At 57.1% G+C, this 26,687-nt stretch overlaps 1 protein-coding gene and 1 pseudogene across 2 annotated transcripts in view; one reads left to right on the top strand and one right to left on the bottom strand.

The window, feature by feature from the left end:
• LOC147006590 (uncharacterized) overlaps positions 1 to 15,117 on the bottom strand; it is a 30,211-nt pseudogene extending 15,094 nt beyond the window's left edge.
• The window catches only part of LOC147006589 (uncharacterized), a 74,197-nt gene that overhangs the window by 25,202 nt on the left and 22,308 nt on the right, over positions 1 to 26,687 (top strand). For both annotated transcript variants that reach the window (XM_085868470.1, XM_085868469.1), the window contains exon 2: positions 20,020 to 20,452. In XM_085868470.1, the coding sequence (XP_085724596.1) occupies positions 20,020 to 20,452 (433 nt within the window). The remainder of the gene's footprint in view (positions 1 to 20,019; positions 20,453 to 26,687) is intronic.

Raw genomic sequence — 26,687 nt, 5'->3', positions numbered from 1 at the left:
CCTTCCCTCACCACGGACTCCCCGCTGCCTTCCCCTCACCACGGATCCCCTCTGCCTTCCCTCACCACGGACTCCCCGCTGCCTTCCCTCACCACGGACTCCCCGCTGCCTTCCCTCACCACGGACTCCCCGCTGCCTTCCCTCACCACGGACTCCCCGCTGCCTTCCCCTCACCACGGACTCCCCGCTGCCTTCCCTCACCACACGGACTCCCCGCTGCCTTCCCCTCACCACGGACTCCCCGCTGCCCTTCCCTCACCACGGACTCCCCGCTGCCTTCCCTCACCACGGACTCCCCGCTGCCTTCCCCTCACCACGGACTCCCCCGCTGCCTTCCCCTGCACTCACGGACTCCCCCGCTGCCTTCCCTCACCACGGACTCCCCGCTGCCTTCCCCTCACCACGGACTCCCCGCTGCACCTTCCCTCACCACGGACTCCCCGCTGCCTTCCCCTCACCCCACGGACTCCCCATGCTGCCTCACCACGGACTCCCCGCTGCCTTCCCCTCACCACGGACTCCCCGCTGCCTTCCCCTCACCACGGACTCCCCGCTGCCTTCCCTCACCACGGACTCCCCGCTGCCTTCCCTCACCACGGACTCCCCGCTGCCTTCCCTCACCCACGGACTCCCCGCTGCCTTCCCTCACCACTGGACTCCCCGCTGCCTTCCCTCACCACGGACTCCCCGCTGCCTTCCCTCACCACGGACTTCCCGCTGCCTTCCCCTCACCACGGACTCCCCGCTGCCTCTCTCACCACGGACTCCCCGCTGCCTTCCCTCACCACGGACTCCCCCGCTGCCTTCCTCCTCACCACGGTGACTCCCCGCTGCCTTCCCTCACCACGGACTCCCCGCGTCTCTCCCTCACCACGGACTCCCCGCTGCCTTCCCCTCACCACGGACTCCCCGCTGCCTTCCCTCACCACGGACTCCCCGCTGCCTTCCCCTCACCACGGACTCCCCGCTGCCTTCCTCACCACGGACTCCCCGCTGCCTTCCCCTCACCACGGACTCCCCGCTGCCTTCCCCTCACCACCGGACTCCCCGCTGCCTTCCCTCACCACGGACTCCCCGCTGCCTTCCCCTCACCACGGACTCCACCGCTGCCTTCCCTCACCACGGACTCCCCGCTGCCTTCCCTCACTGCACGGACTCCCCGCTGCCTTCCCTCACCACGGACTCCCCGCTGCCTTCCCTCACCACGGACTCCCCGCTGCCTTCCCTCACCACGGACTCCCCGCTGCCTTCCCTCACCACGGACTCCCCGCTGCCTTCCCCTCACCACGGACTCCCCGCTGCCTTCCCTCCACACCCACGGACTCCCCTCTGCCTTCCCTCCCCACGGACTCCCCGCTGCCTTCCCTCACCACGGACTCCCCGCTGCCTTCCCTCACCACGGACTCCCCGCTGCCTTCCCTCACCGCAGACTCCCCGCTGCCTTCCCCCACCACGGACACCCCGCTGCCTTCCCTCACCACGGACTCCCCGCTGCCTTCCCTGACCACGGACTCCCCGCTGCCTTCCCTCACCACGGACTCCCCGCTGCCTTCCCTCACCACAGCGGACTCCCCGCTGCCTTCCCCTCACCACCAGGACTCCCCGCTGCCTTCCCTCACCACAGGACTCCCCGCTGCCTTCCCTCACACACGGACTCCTCGCTGCAGCTTCCCTCACCACGGACTCCCCGCTGCCTTCCCTCACCACGGACTCCCCGCTGCCTTCCCCTCACCACGGACTCCCCCGCTGCCTTCCCTCACCACGGACTCCCCGCTCGCCTTCCCTCACCCACTGGACTCCCCGCTGCACTTCCCTCACCACGGACTCCCCGCTGCCTTCCCTCCACCCACGGACTCCCCGCTGCCTTCCCTCACCACGGGACTCCCCGCTGCCTTCCCCTCACCCACGGACTCCCCGCTGCCTTCCCTCACCCACGGACTCCCCGCTGCCTTCCCCTCACCACAGGACTCCCCGCGTCTCCCTCACCACGGAGGCTCCCCCGCTTGCCTTCCCTCACCACGGACTCCCCGCTGCCTTCCCCTCACCACGGACTCCCGCTGCCTTCCCTCACCACGGGACTCCCCGCTGCCTTCCCTCACCACGGACTCCCCGCTGCCTTCCCCTCACCCACGGACTCCCCGCTGCCTTCCCTCACCACGGACTCCCCGCTGCCTTCCCTCACCCACCGGACTCCCCCGCTGCCTTCCCCCACCACGGACTCCCCGCTGCCTTCCCTCACCACGGACTCCCCGCTGCCTTCCCTCACCACGGACTCCCCGCTGCCTTCCCTCACCCACGGACTCCCCGCTGCCTTCCCTCACCACGGACTCCCCCGCTGCCTTCCCCTCACCACCCCGGACTCCCCGCTGCCTTCCCTCACCACGGGACTCCCCGCTGCCTTCCCTCACCACGGACTCCCCCGCTGCCTTCCCTCACCACGGACTCCCCGCTGCGCCTTCCTCTCACCACGGACTCCCCGCTGCCTTCCCTCACCACGGACTCCCCGCTGCCTTCCCCTCACCACGGGGACTCCCGCTGCCTTCCCTCACCACCGGACTCCCTGCGTCTCCTCACCACGGACTCCCCGCTGCCTTCCCTCACCACGGACTCCCCCGCTGCCTTCCCTCACCACGGGACTCCCCGCTGCCTTCCCTCACCACGGACTCCCCCGCTGCCTTCCCTCGCACCACGGACTCCCCGCTGCCTTCCCTCACCACGGACTCCCCGCTGCCTTCCCTCACCACCGGACTCCCCGCTGCCTTCCCTCACCACGGACTCCCCGCTGCCTTTCCCTCACCACGGACTCCCCGCTGCAGCTTCCCTCACCACGGACTCCCCGCTGTCTTCCCTCACCCACCGGACTCCCCGCTGCCTTCCCCTCACCACGGACTCCCCGCTGCCTTCTCCCTCACCACGGACTCCCCGCTGCCTTCCCTCCACCACGGACTCCCCGCTGCCTTCCCCTCACCACACGGACTCCCCGCTGCCTTCCCCTCACCCGCACGGACTCCCCGCTGCCTTCCCTCACCCACGGACTCCCCGCTGCCTTCCCTCACCACGGACTCCCCCGCTGCCTTCCCTCACCACGGACTCCCGCTGCCTTCCCTCACCACGGACTCCCGCTGCCTTCCCTCACCACGGACTCCCCGCTGCCTTCCCCTCACCACGGACTCCCCGCTGCCTTCCCTCACCACGGACTCCCCGCCGCGTCTCCCTCCACCACACGGACTCCCCGCTGCCTTCCCTCACCACTTGGACTCCCCGCTGCCTTCCCTCACCACGGACTCCCCGCTGCCTTCCCTGCCACCACGGACTCCCCGCTGCCTTCCCCTCACCACGGACTCCCCGCTGCCTTCCCTCACCACTGGACTCCCCGCCGCGCCTTCCCTCACCACGGACTCCCCGCTGCCTTCCCTCACCACGGACTCCCGCTGCCTTCCCCTCCCTCACCACTGGGACTCCCCCGCTGCCTTCCCTCACCACGGACTCCGCGCTGCCTTCCCCTCACCCACGGACTCCCTCGCTGCCTTCCCTCACCACGGACTCCCCGCTGCCTTCCCCTCACCACGGACTCCCCGCTGCCTTCCCTCACCACGGACTCCCCGCTGCCTTCCCCTCACCACGGACTCCCCGCTGCCTTCCCTCACCACGGACTCCCCGCTGCCTTCCCCTCACCACGGACTCCCCGCTGCCTTCCCTCACCACGGACTCCCCGCTGCCTTCCCTCACCACCCGGACTCCCCGCTGCCTTCCCCTCACCACGGACTCCCCGCTGCGCTTCCCCTCACCACGGACTCCCCGCTGCCTTCCCTCACCACGACCCCCCGCTGCCTTCCCTCACCACGGACTCCCCGCTGCCTCTCTCACCTTTACGGACTCCCCGCTGCCTTCCCTCTGCACCACGGACTCCCCGCTGCCTTCCCCCTCACCACGGACTCCCCGCTGCCTTCCCTCACCCACGGACTCCCGCTGCAGCTTCCCTCACCCACGGACTCCCCGCTGCCTTCCCTCACCACGGACTCCCCGCTGCCTTCCCCTCACCACGGACTCCCCGCTGCCTTCCCTCACCCACGGACTCCCGCGCTGCCTTCCCTCACCCACGGACTCCCCGCTGCCTTCCCTCACCACGGACTCCCGCTGCCTTCCCCTCACCACCGCGGACTCCCCGCTGCCTTCCCCTCACCACGGACTCCCCGCTGCCTTCCCTCACCACGGACTCCCCCGCTGCCTTCCCTCACCACGGACTCCCCGCTGGCCTTCCCTCACCACGGACTCCCCGCTGCCTTTCCCTCACCACGGACTCCCCGCGGCCTTCCCTCACCACGGACTCCCCGCTGCCTTCCCTCACCACGGACTCCCCGCTGCCTTCCCCTCACCCACGGACTCCCCGCTGCCTTCCTCCTCACCACGGACTCCCGCTCGCCTTCCCTCACCACGGACTCCCCGCGTCTTCCCTCACCACGGACTCCCCGCTGCCTTTCCCCTCACCACGGACTCCCCGCTGCCTTCCCCTCACCACGGACTCCCCGCGTCTCCTCACCACGGACTCCCCGCTGCCTTCCCCTCACCACGGACTCCCCGCTGCCTTCCCCTCACCACGGACTTCCCCGCTGCCTTCCCTCACCACGGACTCCCCGCTGCCTTCCCTCACCACGGACTCCCCGCTGCCTTCCCTCACCACGGACTCCCCCGCTGCCTTCCCTCACCACACGGACTCCCCGCTGCCTTCCCCTCACCACGGACTCCCCGCTGCCCCTTCCCTCTACCACGGACTCCCCCGCTGCCTTCCCTCACCACGGACTCCCAGCTGCCGTCTCCCTCACCACGGACTCCCCGCTGCCTTCCCCTCACCACGGACTCCCCCGCTGCCTTCCCTCACCACGGACTCCCCGCTGCCTTCCCTCACCACGGACTCCCCGCTGCCTTCCCTCACCACGGACTCCCCGCTGCAGCTTCCCTCACCACGGACTCCCCGCTGCCTTCCCCTCACCCACGGACTCCCCGCTGCCTTCCCTCACCACGGACTCCCGCTGCCTTCCCTCACCACGGACTCCCCGCTGCCTTCCCTCACCACGGACTCCCCGCGTCTCTCACCACGGACTCCCCGCTGCCTTCCCTCACCCACGGACTCTCGCTGCCTTCCCCTGCACCACGGACTCCCCGCTGCCTTTCCCTCACCACGGACTCCCCGCTGCCTTCCCTCACCACGGACTCCCCCGCTGCCTTCCCCTCACCACGGACTCCCCGCTGCCTTCCCCTCACCCACGGACTCCCCGCTGCCCTTCCCTCACCACGGACTCCCCGCTGCCTTCCTCACCACGGACTCGCTGCCTTCCCTCCACCACGGACTCCCCGCTGCCTTCCCTCACCACGGACTCCCCGCGTTCGCTTCCCTCACCACACGGACTCCCCGCTGCCTTCCCTCACCACGGACTCCCCCGCTGCCTTCCCTCACCCACGGACTCCCCCGCTGCCTTCCCCTCACCACGGACTCCCGCCAGCCTTCCCCTCACCACGGACTCCCCGCTGCCTTCCCCTCACCACGGACTCCCCGCTGCCTTCCCTCACCACGGACTCCCCGCTGCCTTCCCTCACCACGGACTCCCCCGCTGCCTTCCCCTCACCACGGACTCCCCGCTGCCTTCCCCCTCACCACGGACTCCCCGCCATGCCTTCCCCTCACCACGGACTCCCCGCTGTCCTTCCCTCACCACGGACTCCCCCGCTGCCTTCCCTCACCACGGACTCCCCGCTGCCTTCCCCTCACCACGGACTCCCCGCTGCCTTCCCTCACCACGGACTCCCCGCTGCCTTCCCTCACCACGGACTCCCCGCTGCCTTCCCTCACCACGGACTCCCCGCTGCCTTCCCTCACCACGGACTCCCCCGCTGCCTTCCCCTCACCACGGACTCCCCGCTGCCTTCCCTCACCACGGACTCCCCGCGCTGCCTTCCCTCACCACGGACTCCCCGCTGCCTTCCCTCACCACGGACTCCCCGCTGCCTTCCCTCACCCACGGACTCCCCGCTGCCCTCTCACCACGGACTCCCCGCTGCCTTCCCTCCACCACGGACTCCACGCTGCCTTCCCCCTCACCACGGACTCCCCGCTGCCTTCCCTCACCACTGGACTCCCCGCTGCCTTCCCTCACCACGGACTCCCCGCTGCTCTCTCACCACGGACTCCCCGCTGCCTTCCCCTCACCACGGACTCCCCGCTGCCTTCCCTCACCACGGACTCCCCGCTGCCTTCCCTCACCACGGACTCCCCGCTGCCTTCCCTCACCCGCACGGACTCCCCGCTGCCTTCCCCTCACCACGGACTCCCCGCTGCCTTCCCTCACCACGGACTCCCCGCTGCCTTCCCTCACCACGGACTCCCCGCTTTAGCCTTCCCTCACCACGGACTCCCCGCCGTCTCCTCACCACGGACTCCCCGCTGCCTTCCCTCACCACGGACTCCCGCTGCACCTTCCCTCACCACGGACTCCCCGCTGCCTTCCCTCACCACGGACTCCCCCGCTGCCTTCCCTCACCCACGGACTCCCCGCTGCCTTCCCCTCACCACGGACTCCCCCGCTGCCTTCCCTCACCACGGACTCCCCGCTGCCTTCCCCTCACCACGGACTCCCCGCTGCCTTCCCCTCACCCACGGACTCCCCGCTGCCTTCCCCTCACCACGGACTCCCCGCTGCCTTCCCTCACCACGGACTCCCCGCTGCCTTCCCTCACCACGGACTCCCCGCTGCCTTCCCTCACCACGGACTCCCCGCTGCCTTCCCTCACCACGGACTCCCCGCTGCGTCTTCCCCTCACCACGGACTCCCCGCTGCCTTCCCTCACCACGGACTCCCCGCTGCCTTCCCTCACCACGGACTCCCCGCTGCCTTCCCCTCACCACGGACTCCCCGCTGCCTTCCCTCACCACGGACTCCCCGCTGCCTTCCCTCACCACGGACTCCCCGCTGCCTTCCCTCACCACGGACTCCCCGCTGCGCCTTCCCTACACCACGGACTCCCCGCTGCCTTCCTCACCACGGACTCCCCGCTGCCTTCCCTCCACCACGGACTCCCCGCTGCCTTCCCTCACCACGGACTCCCCGCTGCCTTCCCTCACCACGGACTCCCCGCTGCCTTCCCTCACCACGGACTCCCCGCTGCCTTCCCTCACCACGGACTCCCCGCTGCCTTCCCTCACCACGGACTCCCCGCTGCCTTCCCTCACCACGGACTCCCCGCTGCCTTCCCTCACCACGGACTCCCCGCTGCCTTCCCCTCACCACGGACTCCCGCTGCCTTCCCTCACCACGGACTCCCGCTGCCTTCCCTCTCCACGGACTCCCCGCTGCCCTCCCTCACCACTGACTCCCCGCTGCCTCCGCTCGCCACGGACTCCCCGCTGCCTTCCCTCACCACGGACTCCCCGCTGCCTTCCCTCACCACGGACTCCCCGCTGCCTTCCCTCACCACGGACTCCCCGCTGCCTTCCCTCACCACGGACTCCCCGCTGCCTTCCCTCACCACGGACTCCCCGCTGCCTTCCCTCACCACGGACTCCCCGCTGCCTTCCCTCACCACGGACTCCCGCTGCCTTCCCCTCACCACGGACTCCCCGCTGCCTTCCCTCACCACGGACTCCCCGCTGCCTTCCCTCACCACGGACTCCCCGCTGCCTTCCCTCACCACGGACTCCCCGCTGCCTTCCCTCACCACGGACTCCCCGCTGCCTTCCCTCACCACGGACTCCCCGCTGCCTTCCCTCACCACGGACTCCCCGCTGCCTTCCCTCACCACGGACTCCCCGCTGCCTTCCCTCACCACGGACTCCCCGCTGCCTTCCCTCACCACGGACTCCCCGCTGCCTTCCCTCACCACGGACTCCCCGCTGCCTTCCCTCACCACGGACTCCCCGCTGCCTTCCCTCACCACGGACTCCCCGCTGCCTTCCCTCACCACGGACTCCCCGCTGCCTTCCCTCACCACGGACTCCCCGCTGCCTTCCCTCACCACGGACTCCCCGCTGCCTTCCCCTCACCACGGACTCCCCGCTGCCTTCCCTCACCACGGACTCCCCGCTGCCTTCCCTCACCACGGACTCCCCGCTGCCTTCCCTCACCACGGACTCCCCGCTGCCTTCCCTCACCACGGACTCCCCGCTGCCTTCCCTCACCACGGACTCCCGCTGCCTTCCCTCACCACGGACTCCCCGCTGCCTTCCCTCACCACGGACTCCCCGCTGCCTTCCCTCACCACGGACTCCCCGCTGCCTTCCCTCACCACGGACTCCCCGCTGCCTTCCCTCACCACGGACTCCCCGCTGCCTTCCCTCACCACGGACTCCGCCCTGCCTTCCTTCACCACGGACTCCCCGCTGCCTTCCCTCACCACGGACTCCCCGCTGCCTTCCCTCACCACGGACTCCCCGCTGCCTTCCCTCACCACGGACTCCCCGCTGCCTTCCCCTCACCACGGACTCCCCGCTGCCTTCCCTCACCACGGACTCCCCGCTGCCTTCCCTCACCACGGACTCCCCGCTGCACCACGGACTCCCCGCTGCTACCACGGACTCCCCGCTGCCTTCCCTCACCACGGACTCCCCGCTGCCTTCCCTCACCACGGACTCCCCGCTGCCTTCCCTCACCACGGACTCCCCCACCACGGACTCCCCGCTGCCTTCCTCACCCTCACCACGGACTCCCCGCTGCCTTCCCTCACCACGGACTCCCGCTGCCTTCCCTCACCAGGACTCCCGCTGCCTCCCCTCACCACGGACTCCCCGCTGCCTTCCCTCACCACGGACTCACCACGGACTCCCCGCTGCCTTCCCTCACCACGGACTCCCCGCTGCTACCACGGACTCCCGCTGCCCCCTCACCACGGACTCCCGCTGCCTTCCCTCACCACGGACTGCCTTCCGCTGCCTCACCACGGACTCCCCGCTGCCTTCCCTCACCACGGACTCCCCGCTGCCCCCTCACCACTCACCACGGACTCCCCGCTGCCCTTCCCTCACCACGGACTCCCCTTCCCTCACCACGGACTCCCCGCTGCCTCACTCACCACGGACTCCCCACCACGGACTCCCCGCTGCCTTCCCCTCACCACGGACTCCCCGCTGCCTTCCTCCCACGGACTCCCCGCTGCCTTCCTCACCACGGACTCCCTCACCACGGACTCCGCTGCCCACCTCACCACGGACTCCCGCTGCACCACGGACTCCCCGCTGCCTTCCCTCACCACGGGACTCCCGCTGCCTTCCCTCACCACGGACTCCCCGCTGCCTTCCCTCACCACGGACTCCCCGCTGCCTTCCCTCACCACGGACTCCCCCCCGCTGCCTTCCCTCACCACGGACTCCCCGCTGCCTTCCCCTCACCACGGACTCCCCGCTGCCTTCCCTCACCACGGACTCCCCGCTGCCTTCCCTCACCACGGACTCCCCGCTGCCTTCCCTCACCACGGACTCCCCGCTGCCTTCCCTCACCACGGACTCCCCGCTGCCCTCCCCTCACCACGGACTCCCCGCTGCCCTTCCCTCACCACGGACCCCCCGCTGCCTCCCCTCACCACGCACTCCCCGCTGCCCTCCCTCACCACGGACTCCCCGCTGCCTTCCCTCACCACGGACTCCCCGCTGCCTTCCCTCACCACGGACTCCCGCTGCCTTCCCCTCACCACGGACTCCCGCTGCCCTCCCTCACCACGGACTCCCCGCTGCCCTTCCCTCACCACGGACTCCCCGCTGCCTTCCCCTCACCACGGACTCCCCGCCCTGCCTCCCTCACCACGGACTCCCCGCTGCCTTCCCTCACCACGGACTCCCCGCTGCCTTCCCCTCACCACGGACTCCCCGCTGCCTTCCCCTCACCACGGACTCCCCGCTGCCTTCCCTCACCACGGACTCCCCGCTGCCCTCCCCTCACCACGGACTCCCCGCTGCCTTCCCTCACCACGGACTCCCGCTGCCTTCCCTCACCACGGACTCCCCGCTGCCTTCCCTCACCACGGACTCCCCGCTGCCTTCCCTCACCACGGACTCCCCGCTGCCTTCCCTCACCACGGACTCCCCGCTGCCCTTCCCTCACCACGGACTCCCCGCTGCCCTTCCCTCACCACGGACTCCCCGCTGCCCTTCCCTCACCACGGACTCCCCGCTGCCTTCCCCTCACCACGGACTCCCCGCTGCCCTCCCTCACCACGGACTCCCCGCTGCCCTTCCCTCACCACGGACTCCCCGCTGCCTTCCCTCACCACGGACTCCCGCTGCTCCCTCACCACGGACTCCCACTGCCTTCCCTCACCACGGACTCCCCGCGGACCTCACCACGGACTCCCCGCTTCTCACCACGGACTCCTCCTTCCTCACCACGGACTCCCCGCTGCCTTCCCTCACCACGGACTCCCCGCTGCCTTCCCTCACCACGGACTCCCCGCTGCCTTCCCTCACCACGGACTCCCCGCTGCCTTCCCTCACCACGGACTCCCCGCTGCCTTCCCTCACCACGGACTCCCCGCTGCCCTCCCTCACCACGGACTCCCCGCTGCCTTCCCTCACCACGGACTCCCCGCTGCCTTCCCTCACCACGGACTCCCCGCTGCCTTCCCTCACCACGGACTCCCCGCTGCCCTCCCTCACCACGGACTCCCCGCTGCCCTCCCTCACCACGGACTCCCCGCTGCCTTCCCTCACCACGGACTCCCCGCTGCCTTCCCTCACCACGGACTCCCCGCTGCCTTCCCTCACCACGGACTCCCCGCTGCCTTCCCTCACCACGGACTCCCCGCTGCCCTCCCTCACCACGGACTCCCCGCTGCCTTCCCTCACCACGGACTCCCCGCTGCCCTCCCTCACCACGGACTCCCGCTGCCCTCCCTCACCACGGACTCCCCGCTGCCCTTCCCCTCACCACGGACTCCCCGCTGCCCTCCCTCACCACGGACTCCCCGCTGCCCTCCCTCACCACGGACTCCCCGCTGCCCTCCCTCACCACGGACTCCCCGCTGCCCTCCCTCACCACGGACTCCCCCGCTGCCCTCCCTCACCACGGACTCCCCGCTGCCCTCCCTCACCACGGACTCCCGCTGCCCTCCCTCACCACGGACTCCCCGCTGCCCTCCCTCACCACGGACTCCCCGCTGCCCTCCCTCACCACGGACTCCCCGCTGCCCTCCCTCACCACGGACTCCCCGCTGCCCTCCCTCACCACGGACTCCCCGCTGCCCTCCCTCACCACGGACTCCCCGCTGCCCTCCCTCACCACGGACTCCCCGCTGCCCTCCCTCACCACGGACTCCCCGCTGCCCTCCCTCACCACGGACTCCCCGCTGCCCTCCCTCACCACGGACTCCCCGCTGCCCTCCCTCACCACGGACTCCCCGCTGCCCTCCCTCACCACGGACTCCCCGCTGCCCTCCCTCACCACGGACTCCCCGCTGCCCTCCCTCACCACGGACTCCCCGCACCACGGACTCCCTCACCACGGACTCCCCGCTTCACCGCTCCCCGCTGCCCTCCCTCACCACGGACTCCCCGCTGCCCGCCCTCAACACTGCCTGCCCTCCCGACCGACGAGTGTTGGACACAAAAGCGATAATCCGATAACAGTTAATTATCGAAGCTAACTTTTTTATCGGAAGTTAACTTCCATTTATCGTTATTTCACCAGTTAACTTCCGATAACTCTCTTTTGTCCGATAATGTTAGTCTGATAAAACGAAGCTCAGGAACATGAGGAACAGCTTCGCCATCTTGCAAGCCACTGGTCGACATTCTGGAAGCAGCCATCGCCACCTGGTTCAACCACTACCTGAACGACCGGGACGGCCAGCAAACAGCTGCCTGCCATACAAAGTTCCGGCTCCACTGGCTGCACAGGTTCGACAGAAACCTAACGGTCTCTCTCAAGGCCACCATGGAGGACGAGGTCGAGAGAGCACTGAGGGTCGTGAGGGACCGGAACGGCGACAACACCACCAGCTCCGACGACAGCAGCATGCATGACGACCTCTTCGCTGGGTGGACGGCCGCTGGCTCACGTACCAGTGTGAAGAAGAACAACGCGAAGCTCTCTTGGAGCCAACGTTCGCAACGTGACGCGGAAAAAAGATGCATAATGTTTATTTTATTCTTTGGTTTAGCATAAATAAGCCTTTTCTATGGGTTTTGAAGCTTTTTCCTTGTTTTTTTATTTACTGTTAAAAAGTAGTTCTCGTTATCTTCCAATAACTTTGTATTATAATTACCGCATTATCTTTGTCGGACTTAAAAATTGGGATTATCATTATCGAAGTTAACTTTTTCGTAATCGGTGGCCAACACTGCCACCGACTCACCACTGCCTGTCGTCACAACCGACTCACCACTGCCTGTCGTCACAACCGACTCACCACTGCCTGTCGTCACAACCGACTCACCACTGCCTGTCCTCACAACCGACTCACCACTGCCTGTCCTCACAACCGACTCACCACTGCCTGTCACACCGACTCACCACTGCCTGTCCTCACAACCGACTCACCACTGCCTGTCCTCACAACCGACTCACCACTGCCTGTCCTCACAACCGACTCACCACTGCCTGTCCTCACAACCGACTCACCACTGCCTGTCCTCACAACCGACTCACCACTGCCTGTCCTCACAACCGACTCACCACTGCCTGTCCTCACAACCGACTCACCACTGCCTGTCCTCACAACCGACTCACCACTGCCTGTCCTCACAACCGACTCACCACTGCCTGTCCTCACAACCGACTCACCACTGCCTGTCCTCACAACCGACTCACCACTGCCTGTCCTCACAACCGACTCACCACTGCCTGTCCTCACAACCGACTCACCACTGCCTGTCCTCACAACCGACTCACCACTGCCTGTCCTCGCAACCGACTCACCACTGCCTGTCCTCACAACCGACTCACCACTGCCTGTCCTCGCATCCGACTCACCACTGCCTGCCCTCGCAACCGACTCACCACTGCCTGCCCTCACAACCGACTCACCACTGCCTGTCCTCACAACCGACTAACCACTGCCTGTCCTCACAACCGACTCACCACTGCCTGTCCTCACAACCGACTCACCACTGCCTGTCCTCGCAACCGACTCACCACTGCCTGTCCTCGCAACCGACTCACCACTGCCTGTCCTCGCAACCGACTCACCACTGCCTGTCCTCGCAACCGACTCACCACTGCCTGTCCTCACAACCGACTCACCACTGCCTGTCCTCACAACCGACTCACCACTGCCTGTCCTCACAACCGACTCACCACTGCCTGTCCTCACAACCGACTCACCACTGCCTGTCCTCACAACCGACTCACCACTGCCTGTCCTCGCAACCGACTCACCACTGCCTGTCCTCACAACCGACTCACCACTGCCTGTCCTCACAACCGACTCACCACTGCCTGTCCTCACAACCGACTCACCACTGCCTGTCCTCGCAACCGACTCACCACTGCCTGTCCTCGCAACCGACTCACCACTGCCTGTCCTCGCAACCGACTCACCACTGCCTGTCCTCGCAACCGACTCACCACTGCCTGTCCTCGCAACCGACTCACCACTGCCTGTCCTCGCAACCGACTCACCACTGCCTGTCCTCGCAACCTACTCACCACTGCGTGTCCTCGCAACCGACTCACCACTGCCTGTCCTCACTCGCAACCGACTCACCACCGCCTTGCCCTTCACCGTCACCTCACGACCGCTTGCCTTCACCGTCACCTCACCACCGCGTGCCCTCACCGTCACCTCACCACAGCGTGCCCTCACCGTCACCTCACCACCGCCTGCCCTCACCGTCGCCTCACGACCGCCTGCCCTCACCGTCGCGTCACCACTGCCTGCCCTCGCTGTCGCCTCACCACTGCCTGCCCTCCCTGTCCCCTCACCACTGCCTGCCCTCGCTGTCGCCTCACCACTGCCTGCCCTCGCTGTCGCCTCACCAATGCCTGCCCTCACTGTCGCCTCACCAATGCCTGCCCTCACTGTCGCCTCACCACTGCCTGCCCTCACTGTCGCCTCACCACTGCGTGCCCTCACTGTCGCCTCACCACTGCGTGCCCTCACTGGTCGCTCACCACTGCGTGCCCTCACTGGTCGCTCACCACTGCGTGCCCTCACGTTCGCCTCGCCACTGCCTGCCCTCACGGACGCCTCGCCACTGCCTGCCCTCACCGTCGCCTCACCACTGCCTGCCGTCACCGTCGCCTCACCACTGCCTGCCGTCACCGTCGCCTCACCACTGCCTGCCGTCACCGTCGCCTCACCACTGCCTGCCCTCACCGTCGCCTCACCACTGCCTGCCCTCACCACTGCCTGCTCTCACCACCCCATGCCACCTCATGAGGTGTTCACATCTTGGACAAATGGAGAGGGGGCTCCGAAGACAATTCTTGTGTGGGGCATCATTTCATCTCAGGCCACCCCTGGGTGGGGACAGTCGCAGATTTGAAGCAGCAAAGCTCACACTGTATGAAGTGAAATTCATCAATTCATTCATTGGAAGCATGTGCCATAGTGCATTGTTGCGTCCACTTTCAACTTGTACTTCAGCGGCCTCCGTCTGCCTTCCCCCCTGGCAAATGTCTTGCCCATCCCCATCACGTAAGGATAGGATATTCCAGACACCCAACCAAAGGGATGCCTCAGATTAACCTTGAGGAGACTCGTCTGGTGAGCGACACTTCAGCACCACCACAACGCACACGACAGTTTGTTTAGTGGTGGCTGGAGTACAAATACTGCTACCAACCTCCTTGGAAAGGTAAGCAACTGCAGGAGGATGTTCCTTGATGCAGTTGGCACTGGATATGGATGGCTCTTTGCTCACAAAGAGCTCTTCTGCCCTTGTGGCAGGTTTTTGATTTAATCCTGCTGGTTGTCCATGAAAGGGAAATGAGAAAGAAGAAAAGCAATAACAGGTTCTTCCCTTCCATGGATTTTCTGCTTGTTTTGTCCTTGTTTTGTGTAGTCATGGTGTTACTGTTGATGCAATTCCGTTTTTGTCCATGGACATTGGTTTTATGCTTCTTGATGAAACAATAATTAGGGTGGGAGTGGTCGGGTGGCACTTTCATTTTTGGTTCTTTCATTAACCTCCGCCATCTTCGAAGATGGATGGAGGTAACTGTTTTCACCCCTTTCTGTTTGTTTGTTTGTTTTTGAACAGTATTACGGAAAAACCCTTCGACGGATTTCGACGAAACTTGGCTGGGGGGTTAGGTATGGTCCAAGGATCATGCCATTAAATTTTGGACTTGGTCCCCCTCCCCCCCAAAAAAAAAATTGAGAGAAAAAAAAAATATTTTTTGTATTTCTACGTTTTAAGTGATTTCCAACCCCCCCCCCCAAAAAAAATTGTTGGAGAATTTTTTTTTTTGCTTTTCTACATGTTTTCAGTGATTTCCAACCCCCCCAAAAAAAATTGTTCGAGGAGAAAATTTTTTTTTTGCATTTCGACATATTTTAAGTGATTTCCAACCCCCCCCCAAAAAGAATTGTTTGAGAAAAAAATTATTTTTTGCATTTTTACATGTTTTAAGTGATTTCCAACCCCCCCCCCCCAAAAAAGGGGAAATTTTTATTTTGCATATCTACATGTTTTAAGTGATTTCCAACCCCCCCCCCCAAAAAAAAATTGTTCGAGGAAAAAAAAATTTTGCAATTTTTTTTTCAACAAAATTTCGATTTTTTTTTCATTTTTACATGTTGTAAATGATTTCCAACCCCCCCCCCCCCCCAAAAAAAAATGTTGGTGAAAAGAACTCTCACTCTGTCAGCACTGTTGACGTCATATTTAATGAATAAAGGGGCTGTCACACCTTGACGGTTCAGCCAACCTGTGCCGATTTCTGAAAAATTTGCCTAATACGCTGGCACACGTCGAATACGTTATGGGTAGGTTTTGTACACGTTAAGAGCATGCTGAAAAACACTGCCATGATTCATAGTACACTGGCTCTAATCGTTGAACTTTGTGGTTTTTCTCAACTTTTCGTATGCTTAAAATTTTAGAACGCACTCTGTGTTTGGCTCACACGTTCCGCGACGCTGGCCATAAGGTTTAGGCACGTTATGCGATCGTTGACACACGTTATTTATATGTTACTCATATGTGGAAACACGTTGAGGTAACATTTGCGTACCCGAAACTTATTCATAAACTCTAGGTAACGTTTTATAAGCACGCTACACGAACGTTCACAGCTCGCAACGTGCAACGAGAAAGTTTCTCATACATCGAAACACATCAAAGTAATGTTTAGGGAACCTGTGACTTATTTATAATCTACGAGTCACGTGCTTGGGAATTAGTTGTAGAGCATGTCCTACGAACAAATACGTATGTAGACGTATTTGATGTCTTCAGGACGACCACAGAACTTACTGAACGCGTTTCTAACAAACAGCTGACGAAGAATGACGTATTCGCAGCGATTTGGGGAATTGGTATTTAAAAAGGGCCTTCACAGGAGGAACCCGTCTTTTTTTTTTTTAGACTTTGTGGTGAGTACATGTTGATGTCATTCCGAGAGGTGGAGGATACGGCAAGGCTGAGACGACAATACCTACCTGTCCTCGAACATCAACATGACCTCATCGAGTTGACACTGCACCAGTTGCGTGCCAATTGAGCCGGGAGAAGATGACGTGAACGGAGGAGAAGGAACTGGGTCAGACCATGGATCGGGAGGCAACGCCATTACGGCATATATGACCAGCTCATGATGGAACTCCGGAACGAGGACCATGCATCCTTCATGAACTTCCTGCGAATGCCTCCAGCGATGTTCGACGAGCTGCAAGCCAGAGTGGGTCCAAGGATAACCAAGCATTATTATGAAATCATTTCAATAGTCCAGTGGAAGCGATTTAACTCGTTCAATGGAAACGATTTCAATTGCCGAGCGCCAGCGTCCAAAAACAATAGGCGAGTGACAGCAAGTGAACTCGTGAAATGGAAACGATTTGAATTGCCTTGCACCAGCGTCAAAAAACAATAGGCGAGTGACAGCCGTTTATTGAAATAGTTTAGTTGCAGTCAATGGATAGCAAACGTCACGTAATCGTAAACGATGCGCTCCCACGTTATGCATGTGTTCGACTATCGTTGGGCATAGGCTGTGGACGCCTAAAACACGATAAGCAATCGTTGGTATAACTAATCTATAAGTTATCGAAGCGTTCTGTGTTTATTACGAGTACATTATGCATTTGTCAAAGTCTTTTTTTTAATAATTTCAATCGTAAAACAAAGAAATATTTCATCTTTGGAATGAGGAAAAAAAATTAGCCCTTTCAGAACATCGAACAATGGTGCAAAGTATTCTCCTATTCGTTGACGCAACGAGGATCCATCATCCCCCACAGCCTCCACATCACGCTCACATACTACTACTGACATAGACATTCAGCTACGACCAATGCTACGACCACTACAACAACTATTATTACTGTCACGCACACCTACTACTAGTAATAGTATTGATACTACCGGCGTTCACATCTACTCACCATGGAGTCTGAAACAATGATGGGTTTTTATTGTGAAGCCCATTTATCGATCTATAATTCCAGCAGTGTGTGTGTGTGTGTGTGTGTGTGTGTGTGTGTGTGTGTGTGTGTGTGTGTGTGTGTGTGTGTGTGTGTGTGTGTGTGTGTGTGTGTGTGTGTGTGTGTGTGTGTGTGTGTGTGTGTGTGTGTGTGTGTGTGTGTGTGTGTGTGTGTGTGTGTGTGTGTGTGTGTGTGTGTGAGACCGCTGTTTCTCGACAACCTCTGGTCCGATCTAATTGAAACTTGCCAGGTATATTGTTGGGGACCTGAGGATGTGCCTTTTCAATGTTTGATATTAATCGGACAAGTGCTTCCTCAGTTATGGCCATTTATTTACCAAACCAATGACAAGACACGTTATTGCGTGGGCGTGGCCGATGGGGAAGGGAAGCACAGCCACCTTCCCCATTACGGGTTACAACGTACAGGCTTCCGGAGAGTGTTGACTTTGTGTATTCTAATAATTTCTCGATTTCTTATGTGCATTTATAGATAAACACAATGGCCCAAGTTATGATCGTTTTCATATTAGACGGTGTATAAATTTTGGGAACATCAGAGTGCTGGAATGCTCCGAACCAGGAAGTAAATTTTTTCTCTCTCTTCTCTTTTTGTTTTTCCTTGCCACGACATTGCGAAAAGGAAAAATACGTTGGCGCTAATTGAATAATTGGGTATTAAAAATAAATTGCGAACAATCGTAACTGCGAATAATATCGAACTTCCGGGTAACACACGTACGGGCATGTGAGAGCGAAGAAACGGCCTGTGTGGTTTATTTATTTATTTATTTATTATTATTAAATTTTTTTTACGGGCACGTACTAGTATATACCAATTTCCCGAAACGCTGCCAATACGCCAGTACACGGGAGAAGTAATTGAGAAACACTTTCAGTAAGTTCTATGGTTGTCCGGAAGACGTCAATTTAATTCGTCTACATACGACAATGTGCGTTTGACATACGTTACAAAGAGGTTCATAGCATGTCACTCAAAGGTTAGAAGCACGTTTTACTTCGGTTCAAAACATGCTACTCATAGGGAAAACGCACGTTACTCTTACGTTCATAGCACGCCAGTCATTGATTCAAGGCCAGTTATACATAGTTTCAATGCACGTTACTCATAGTTTCCAAGCATGTTAAACATAGGCTCAGCTGACGCTACTCATTTGTTCAAAGCACGTTACTCATCGATTAGAAATTTGGTTTCAAGTATGTTGGCCATTACCTTGACGTGTTTCGACTAATGAGTAACCTACAAGTAACGTGTGTTCGCCGTGTTTGAACGATCGCGGAACGTGCTAGGAACAGAAGCCAACGCATGCGAAACGTGTTTGCCTTACGTCGAGTACGTCTAAAAATTTTCAGCATGCTTGAAATTTCACGACGTACCAAACGGACAAGGTAATATGCCAGCGTACTTCAATGATTTCCAGCATACTCTAAACGTATACACAACTTACCTGTAGCGTATCTGACGTATGCCTAGCGTTGTAAACACATTTTTCATAGAATGGCATACGCTGGCAAAATCGTCAAGGTGTGACTGCGATGTTGACACTTCAAATTCTCAGGCAGTTTTGATTTCAATCGGCGTCTGGCAAGTTCTGAACTGGCTTCGCCACGAGTTCGCCGGCGATACGTATGGCACGCAAAGGGTAAGTTAAACTCTTGTTTGTCATAGGTTTTGAACGTTACATAGGCTTACCACAAGGTAAACATTCGTGAGTAAAAGTTATGTATAACACAACGAAACGTTCTGTGCCCGTGACTAATATGTTATGCAAACGATCAACACGTTATGAATACGCCAAAAACTTAAAAAAAAAAACATCAAAATTTCAGCGCACGCCAGCATTTTACATACATTTTTATACATTGCCATTGCTGCCTAAAACCTCAAGGTGTGACAGGGCCCTAAGATATAAGGTTCACTTGAGTGACCCAGAAGTATTGGCGGCGGAGGTTTTGCACTCTCCCGAGTGCTCCCCCTCTAGTTTTGTTTGTTTTTCCTGCTGGTTGCATCATTACTGTGATTGTGGCTGTGCCACTGATGTAGTGCCCCCTGTATATTCAAGAAAAAAATTGGAATTTGCCCAGCGTGCCAGTGATAGCTCGCCTACTCTTAGAGAAAGATTCCATGGGATCTTTAATGTCCACCCACTCATGCTGTGAGAGGGGATGCCCAGTTGAACGTTCATCCGAAGGACGGCACACACATTGATCCCTTTCCCTATCTGTGAAACACCACGGACACAGTTTGTTGCCATGTCGGGATTCAAACCCAAGCTGGACAACTCGGGTGCAAGTGTGTCTCCCTCAAGTCTCCCTCAAGTGTGTCTCCCTAACCCACATGGGGTGATCAAACTGACTGCAAAACCCTGCATTGATTGGAACAAATACAGAGTTTTTTTGTCCTTTGTTTACATATGTATTGTGTCCCTGGCAGGTCATCGGTGAAATGGACAACTTCTTGGAATGGCTCCAATCACAAGGTGTGAGAGCAGAAACAGCTCAAGCAGTGATCAATATACTTGGAATTGAGAATCGGAAGGTTCTTCGAGTTTGTACAGACTCTGATGCATTGCGAACAGAGCTCCTCTCTCTCGCCAAAGAGAAGTTTAAGTTTGCAATGTATGCCGACTTCTGTAAATTTGTGGAATCTTTTTTCAAGCCGCAGGTTGTCCAGCTTGCAGGCTCTTCTCTGTTGGGAAGTCTCTTCATCAACTTGGAGAATGTTGTTCGAGAACTTTCCAGTTTCTGCAAAAAGTTTATTGGATTCCAAAATGTGCAGCTGGAAAATATTCCTGGTTTCCGGGAAAACAGTTTAAGTGATGTCTGCAACCTCCACGATCAGGATGATGGATTAACACCTGAGTCTGGTATGTTACTATTTGAAACACTTGAGCATGTCAAGAAATACCTTGATGTACAACCATGAATGTGTTTTTTTTTTTTCTTCAAACTTGAGGAATCTCTTTTTGAACAATTTTGTATTGAAAACGTTTAGATTCTCGGTGCCCATTTAATGTTTTTTTTTGTTTGTTTTCATTGTCGAGGCTCGTTTGAGAGCGAAAACACAACGCACAAGGTGGGCAGGAGACGGGGGGGGGGTGGGGGAGAGGGAAGGACAAAACGGTGGGGAAGAGAGACTTTTGGAGAGCTCTGGAAGGGAGAGGGATGGGGTGGAGAATGTGGGGTAAACAAGATGGACACCACAGGGACGTTCAGAACCTCACACGACAGGGAACTTTGGGGAAGGAAAGCTGGGAATTGGATTGAGGGAGGTGGGTTAAGGTTGGATTAACAGCGTGGAAAAGATCATGGTTTTGGATGGGTAAAATTGGAAGTAATGGTGAACAGCTGTTTTGAAGAGCTGGGGGGAGGAGTGGGATTGAAGACAGTGTAGGAGTTTGTTGCAAAGGCAGAAAAAAGTGAAATGAAAGAGGGAAGATGAGCAGTGATTGGTGATTTTGGTAGTTTTTTCCAGAAGGGGGTTGTTGACGGACACCTTGAGCACTCTGCATAAATATATTGCCGGGGGGGGCATATCGCAAACACACAAGGGGGTTGAGCCCAGAGAGGAGACAGTGGAAGACAGAAAAACCACCGACCTGCCTGCGGTGCGAGAGTGAGTGAGAGGCTCAACGACTCGGCCTCACTGCGGGAGAGACCAATGATTCTCAATGCCTTGGCTTCCACAGCGTGAATCCGAGAAAGGTGAGAGGCCGGAGCACCGGCCCATAGGGGAGAACAATACTCCATCATGTTGAGGACGAAAGCTTTGCATGTGGTCAGGAGCTCATGTGGGTCTGCGAAGGGCTTTGCACAACGGAAGTACCTCGTCAGCAACTGGCTTTGGAGGCCAATTTGGCAATGTTGATTTCCCAGAAAAGATCGTGGCAGTTGGCGAGACACAGAAGCTTGAATGAAAAGGTTTCTTCAAGAGGATTGTTGAGAATGTGGATTGGTGGGGTGGGTTCAGACGGTCCTTACGGAGAGACAGAGTGATTGAGAGATTTGTCACGATTGAAAGACATGTTCCACGTGTTTGACCAGTTTGTGTTTTATCCAGATCTGCAGAGACTGCTGCTTGCCGATCTGAGGGATGACAGATGGTATGGCCGAGGGTGGCGTCATCAGCAGAGAGATAAAGAGGATTTCGATCGAGTCAGACAGATCATTGATGAAAACCAGAAATAGAACAGGTCACAGATCGCTGCCTTGAGCAACTCCAGCCTGGACATAAAGAGGAGTTGAGAGAACTCCATTTCGGGCCACACGTTGGCTGCGACAGGAAGTCAGTCTCTGAGCCATGAGTGGAGATTGCCTTCAATACCACAGGAAGAGAGCTTGGTGAGCAGAGCAGGTTGCCGGACCGTATTGAAAGCGTGCCACATGTCTCGGGATATGCCTCTGATTTCATGTTAAGCATTGAGGATCTCCATCCATTTTTGAGAGAGCAGAAGCAGTGTATGCAGGGTGGAGTGACCTGGTCTGAAACCAAATTGATGATTGGAGAAGAGGAAGGATTTAATGTCTGAAGCGATGATTGATTCCATAACCTTGCTGATGGATTCCATCACCTTTTTCATGCAGAGCGGTAACCGATTTGCAAGCAGATGGCAGATGAACTTGAGCAAATGAGAGGGTGAATAAAACCGAGAGAGGTTGAGTAAGAGCAGCAGAGCAGGTTTTGAGGATATGTGGGCTGATGCCATCTGGACCTTTTGCAGAATCTGAGTCGAGGTTTGATGGCAAGCTCTCCACCTTGTCAAGAGAAAAGGACACCGAGTCCAGAAACAACTGGGTGAAGTGGGTGCAGTAAGTGATGGGTTTGGGGCACAAGATTTAGAAGCAAACACGGAGTTTAAACATTCAGCCTTTTCACGTGCAATGTCAGCTGAGCAGCCATTTGATGTTAGGGTCGGGATGGAGGGAGCACATACATCAGAAACTCTTAGTGGATGCCACCAGGATTTGGAGGAGGGAGAGATGTTTGAGAGTTCAGACTTGAGATTTGAACAATGTTGTTTTCTGGCTCTCCTGAGGGCCGACACATTTGTTCTGAGCTTTATGGAAGAACTGAGATTACCCTCAGTTGGATTTGCTTTTCATGAGGCTTTCCATTTTTTTATGTTGTGATTCACAAATTCCAAAATGTTCCGTGTTTAATAGCACATTTTAATTATCCGCATGCAAAAAGTAGTTTGTTTACCACTCGTATCGGCATGGACAGTGGGAGAAAGGATTCTGTTGAACATTTCATGTCTGGGCTGTAATTTGCAGCTTGGATTGGGAGATCTGACAGATGGAGCGGAGGTCTCAGATGTTTGAGGGACACACAATGAGGGAGAGGGTTGAAGGTTTTGAGTGGGCTTCGGCTGAGAAGTTGTGGGTGGAATGGAGCAGGATTGGTTGATTTTGAGATGAGAGGGAAACTGAGAGGGGCAGGAAGAGTGGGGAGGTGAGATGAGAGGGGGTGAGTTGGCGGGGAGCTTGGAGAGGATGGCATGAAGGGGATGCAGAAAGAAGAGACATGAAGTGTGGCGATGCTGAAGAGTGGGACACGTGGAAGGAGGTGGGCTGGTCGTCGATGTTTGGGAAAGCATTGACACGGAGGGTTTTGACTACAAAAGAATGTGAACAGGATTTGTTTGTTGTGTGCAGACAACCTTTGCAAACAACTTCCCAAGATTCCCACATTTAACTTTCTGAGATGAACATCGTGGGATGGGTGGACGGCATTTTTGTTAAAGGCACGGAGAAAGGTCGATCTGCAGCAACCAGAGAAGGGATGACAGAAGCACCATTTCCATGAGAGACAGGTTTACAAAATGTGCCTATGTTGAAGAAGAAGAAGAAAAAGAAGACCATGTTGGGTGCTGATGCCAGATAAACAAGGGAGGAGAAGCATTTCAATACATTTTCAAAGGCTTTCAAAGGAAGAAGCTTTTTCTTCAATGGGCATAATACTTGAGGGTTGCCGTGGGTGGGGAGAGTGTTGGGGGTGTTTATCCAAATGTTACGGAGTGTTATACAGGTGAGGGTGGGGTTGGTGTTTCCAATAGAGTCCCTATGCACAAGGAGTGGCAACAACTTTCATTTGGAAGCCATTTTGTGCCCATCGAGCACGGCGCACCGAACCTGTGCCAATTGCGCATGATGCGGAATGTGTTCGTTTTCTAATCAAGCTGTCTTTCTCTGCACGCAAAATGAAGATTATATTAGTTAATGCTCTTTGTTGTTGTTCTTCCTCCACGTCAGAATCTTCAGACAGAATTGATTCAACCTCAACACATCACAGAAACTGAGGCAAAATGAAGTGTCGTACTCGAGTTAAGGTTCACATTGATTGCTTCATTCGAGGTAGACAGACCGTGTGCATAGAATAAACACATCGGTATTGAGAGACAGAATTGAGAAATTTGAAAAGTGGAAGAAGAAACGTGAAAGAAAGAAATGAAGGAACGCTTTCCATGCCAGAATTGCACATCATCAAGTGAGTCCAGAATTTGAGAAGATAACAATTGTGAGTGGAAAAATATCAGAGAAACAGCTTGAGTTGATTGATTGATCGTATACTCTGCCTGAAGGCAAATCATTGGCTGCTTTGCAAGGCTGACACTGGGTGGTTTGCCATTACCTTCCCAGCTCTTCATTTCCTTCAACGTACTGTCAACTTTTCATGAAGTACCGTGCCACTGAAAACATGCACACAGTGATTGTACATCTTCATTATGTTCTATTTTCATCAACTCTCTCATCTATCATGTTTTCTCTTTTCCCACAGCTTGTTCATACATGTTTCGACATGATCATTCAAAAGTGTAGCATCCACACCGCTCAGGGTACTCAGCAGTACTCGATTCGGCCTTGCCAAGGTGTGAAGCAACTGCTTTGGTGTTTTCCAATTTCCCGTTTCTGGCTGGTCAACGGTCATGATTTCCGAATCAAACAACCTCACCTCAGTTCACTAATTTGGTTTCAGACTTGGTGTCTCTACCTTGGACATGCTGCTTCGACTCAACTCGCAATGGATGCAGGCCCTCAATGTCAGATAAGTGATTGGAGCCGTCTCTCTGATCATATCTCGTGCTTTTGATGCAGTCTGGCATCCTGCCTTGCTCTCCAAACTCTCTGTCTACGGCATCCTTGGCCAACGCCACACATGGGTTCCTGATTTCTCCGTTCCAGAAGTCAACGTGTGACACTCAACAAAATCCTTTCATCTCCTCCCCAGCTTGCTGTTGGCTTAACGTTGAAGTTGATGGCAGAAGATCATTGGGTCTTGAGTTCAAGCTCTGTTGAATTAACACCAAGTGGGTTGACTCAGCCTGTCATCCTGAGGTTGGCAAAATGAGCACCAGCTTTCTGGTAATGTGGGCAGTTCATCACTGGCACAGCTGTGCTCATTGAAAAATGATGCAACCAGCAGCCACAGGCTGCAAAAGAAACATCTCTCACTGTTTTGGCTGGAGTGCCCCAAAGCAGTATTCGAGGTCCAGTCCTATTCCTGATCTTCATGAATGATCTCTCTCACTCGATGGAAAATTCTCTTTTGTGTATTTGCTGACAACTTCACCCTGTGTTGTGACATCCTTCATTCTTCAGAAAGGTATCCTGCAGCATCTTCCCTCTCCACAGACCTTGACAAAATCACAAGATGGTAAAACACTTGGAATATGTTTTTCAATCCTGGTGACAAATATGATGTGCTCATTATCTCTCTCCATCAGGTTCATCTGGTATCCCCCTCCTGCGCCCCACTCCCTCCCCACCCCATATACTTTCCTATCAATTGTCATGAGGAAGTTCAGGACAATCGGATTTGTCCCCCATCTCTCAATGGTGAAGAATCACTCTCGAAATTCTCGTATCCAGATCTGGATGTTCACCAAATCTCATCAATTTGTCCTCATCATTCACCAAACCTGTCAACTAAGTTTCGTTTGAATCCATTCATAATTTTTTGAGGTATTCTGCTCACAGACATACAGACAGACAGACAAACATGGGTGAAAACACAACCTCCGTCCACCTTCGGTGGTGGACGTAAATTGAAAAAATACAAATCTTGCACTTTTCTTCAACAGAAGTGTACATTTGCTTTTCTTGAACACACACTTTTACACACCCTTTCTTGAACATGTCTGGTGATCCAAAAACAATTTCTCAAAGATTTCACAAAATGGAAATTTGGGAAACCAAAAGGTGGTTTTGCATCATACTTCACTGGTCAATGTAAACTCCAGTGGATATATGCAAAATATATATATATATATAGTTAAAGCCACGGGTACTGAGTGTATTTTGAGGGGGTTAATCCCTATTTCTCCTCAGAAGAGCTGGACCTGTGGCAACCGCTTACAATTAACTTTGTGGGACGGTGGGTTGTTATACAACCACATACACCAACCAGTTAACGAGTTCCGAGTTCTAGTGTCCACCGTCTAATTTGCTGTTAAACAAGAGGTCACCGAGCTTCCTGAACAGGGAGCATGCCCTCGGCAAAGCACCAATCTTATCTTGATTAGATCTTAATTAGGGCGGCCGAGCATTTACCGCTGGTGCATGCTGACTATGACAGGTTAATTTGTTTGGTTTGTTTCCCAGTCTATCTCGGTTCAGACAATGTTGGATCAATGGAAGGAAAGGACAAGCATGCACAGGTTGGAATGTCAACAAGGAATTTATTAACAAGGAAAATAAATGAATAAACTGAAGAACTTTTTATTTCTTTGTCGTGAAAATAAGTAAATTCAAATCGATCAAACTAATCTCGAGCAAATATAGAATTAAACAGGCATTAATGGAAAAACAGACAAAGAGCAGATGCTTTTCAATGTGCCTCACTTAACGATTTACCACGAGACAAGAGTACCCAGTTGATCATTAAGGGGGGAAAGAAATCCCGTTTCACTTGCCAAGGCCGGAGTCATCTTGCGTCAAACAAAATATCCCGAAATGTGTGAGCGTGCCTTCGTCCGTTGCCAGCGCCCTGCCTTGACGTGCACCCCCGCAAACATTCTTGGACACCAATCGTCGTCACCCCCAGGAACCATGGATGCCAAGAATCAGTTACGCCAAGAGCAGGTCTTGAGCAGAACCAGCAAT

This window comes from Eptatretus burgeri, unplaced genomic scaffold, assembly GCF_056783735.1.
Source record: "Eptatretus burgeri isolate ZD-2024b unplaced genomic scaffold, Ebu_testis_v1 Ebu_testis_scaffold_3162, whole genome shotgun sequence".
NCBI lineage: Eukaryota > Metazoa > Chordata > Myxini > Myxiniformes > Myxinidae > Eptatretus > Eptatretus burgeri.
This window is presented reverse-complemented; position numbering and strand designations above follow the sequence as displayed.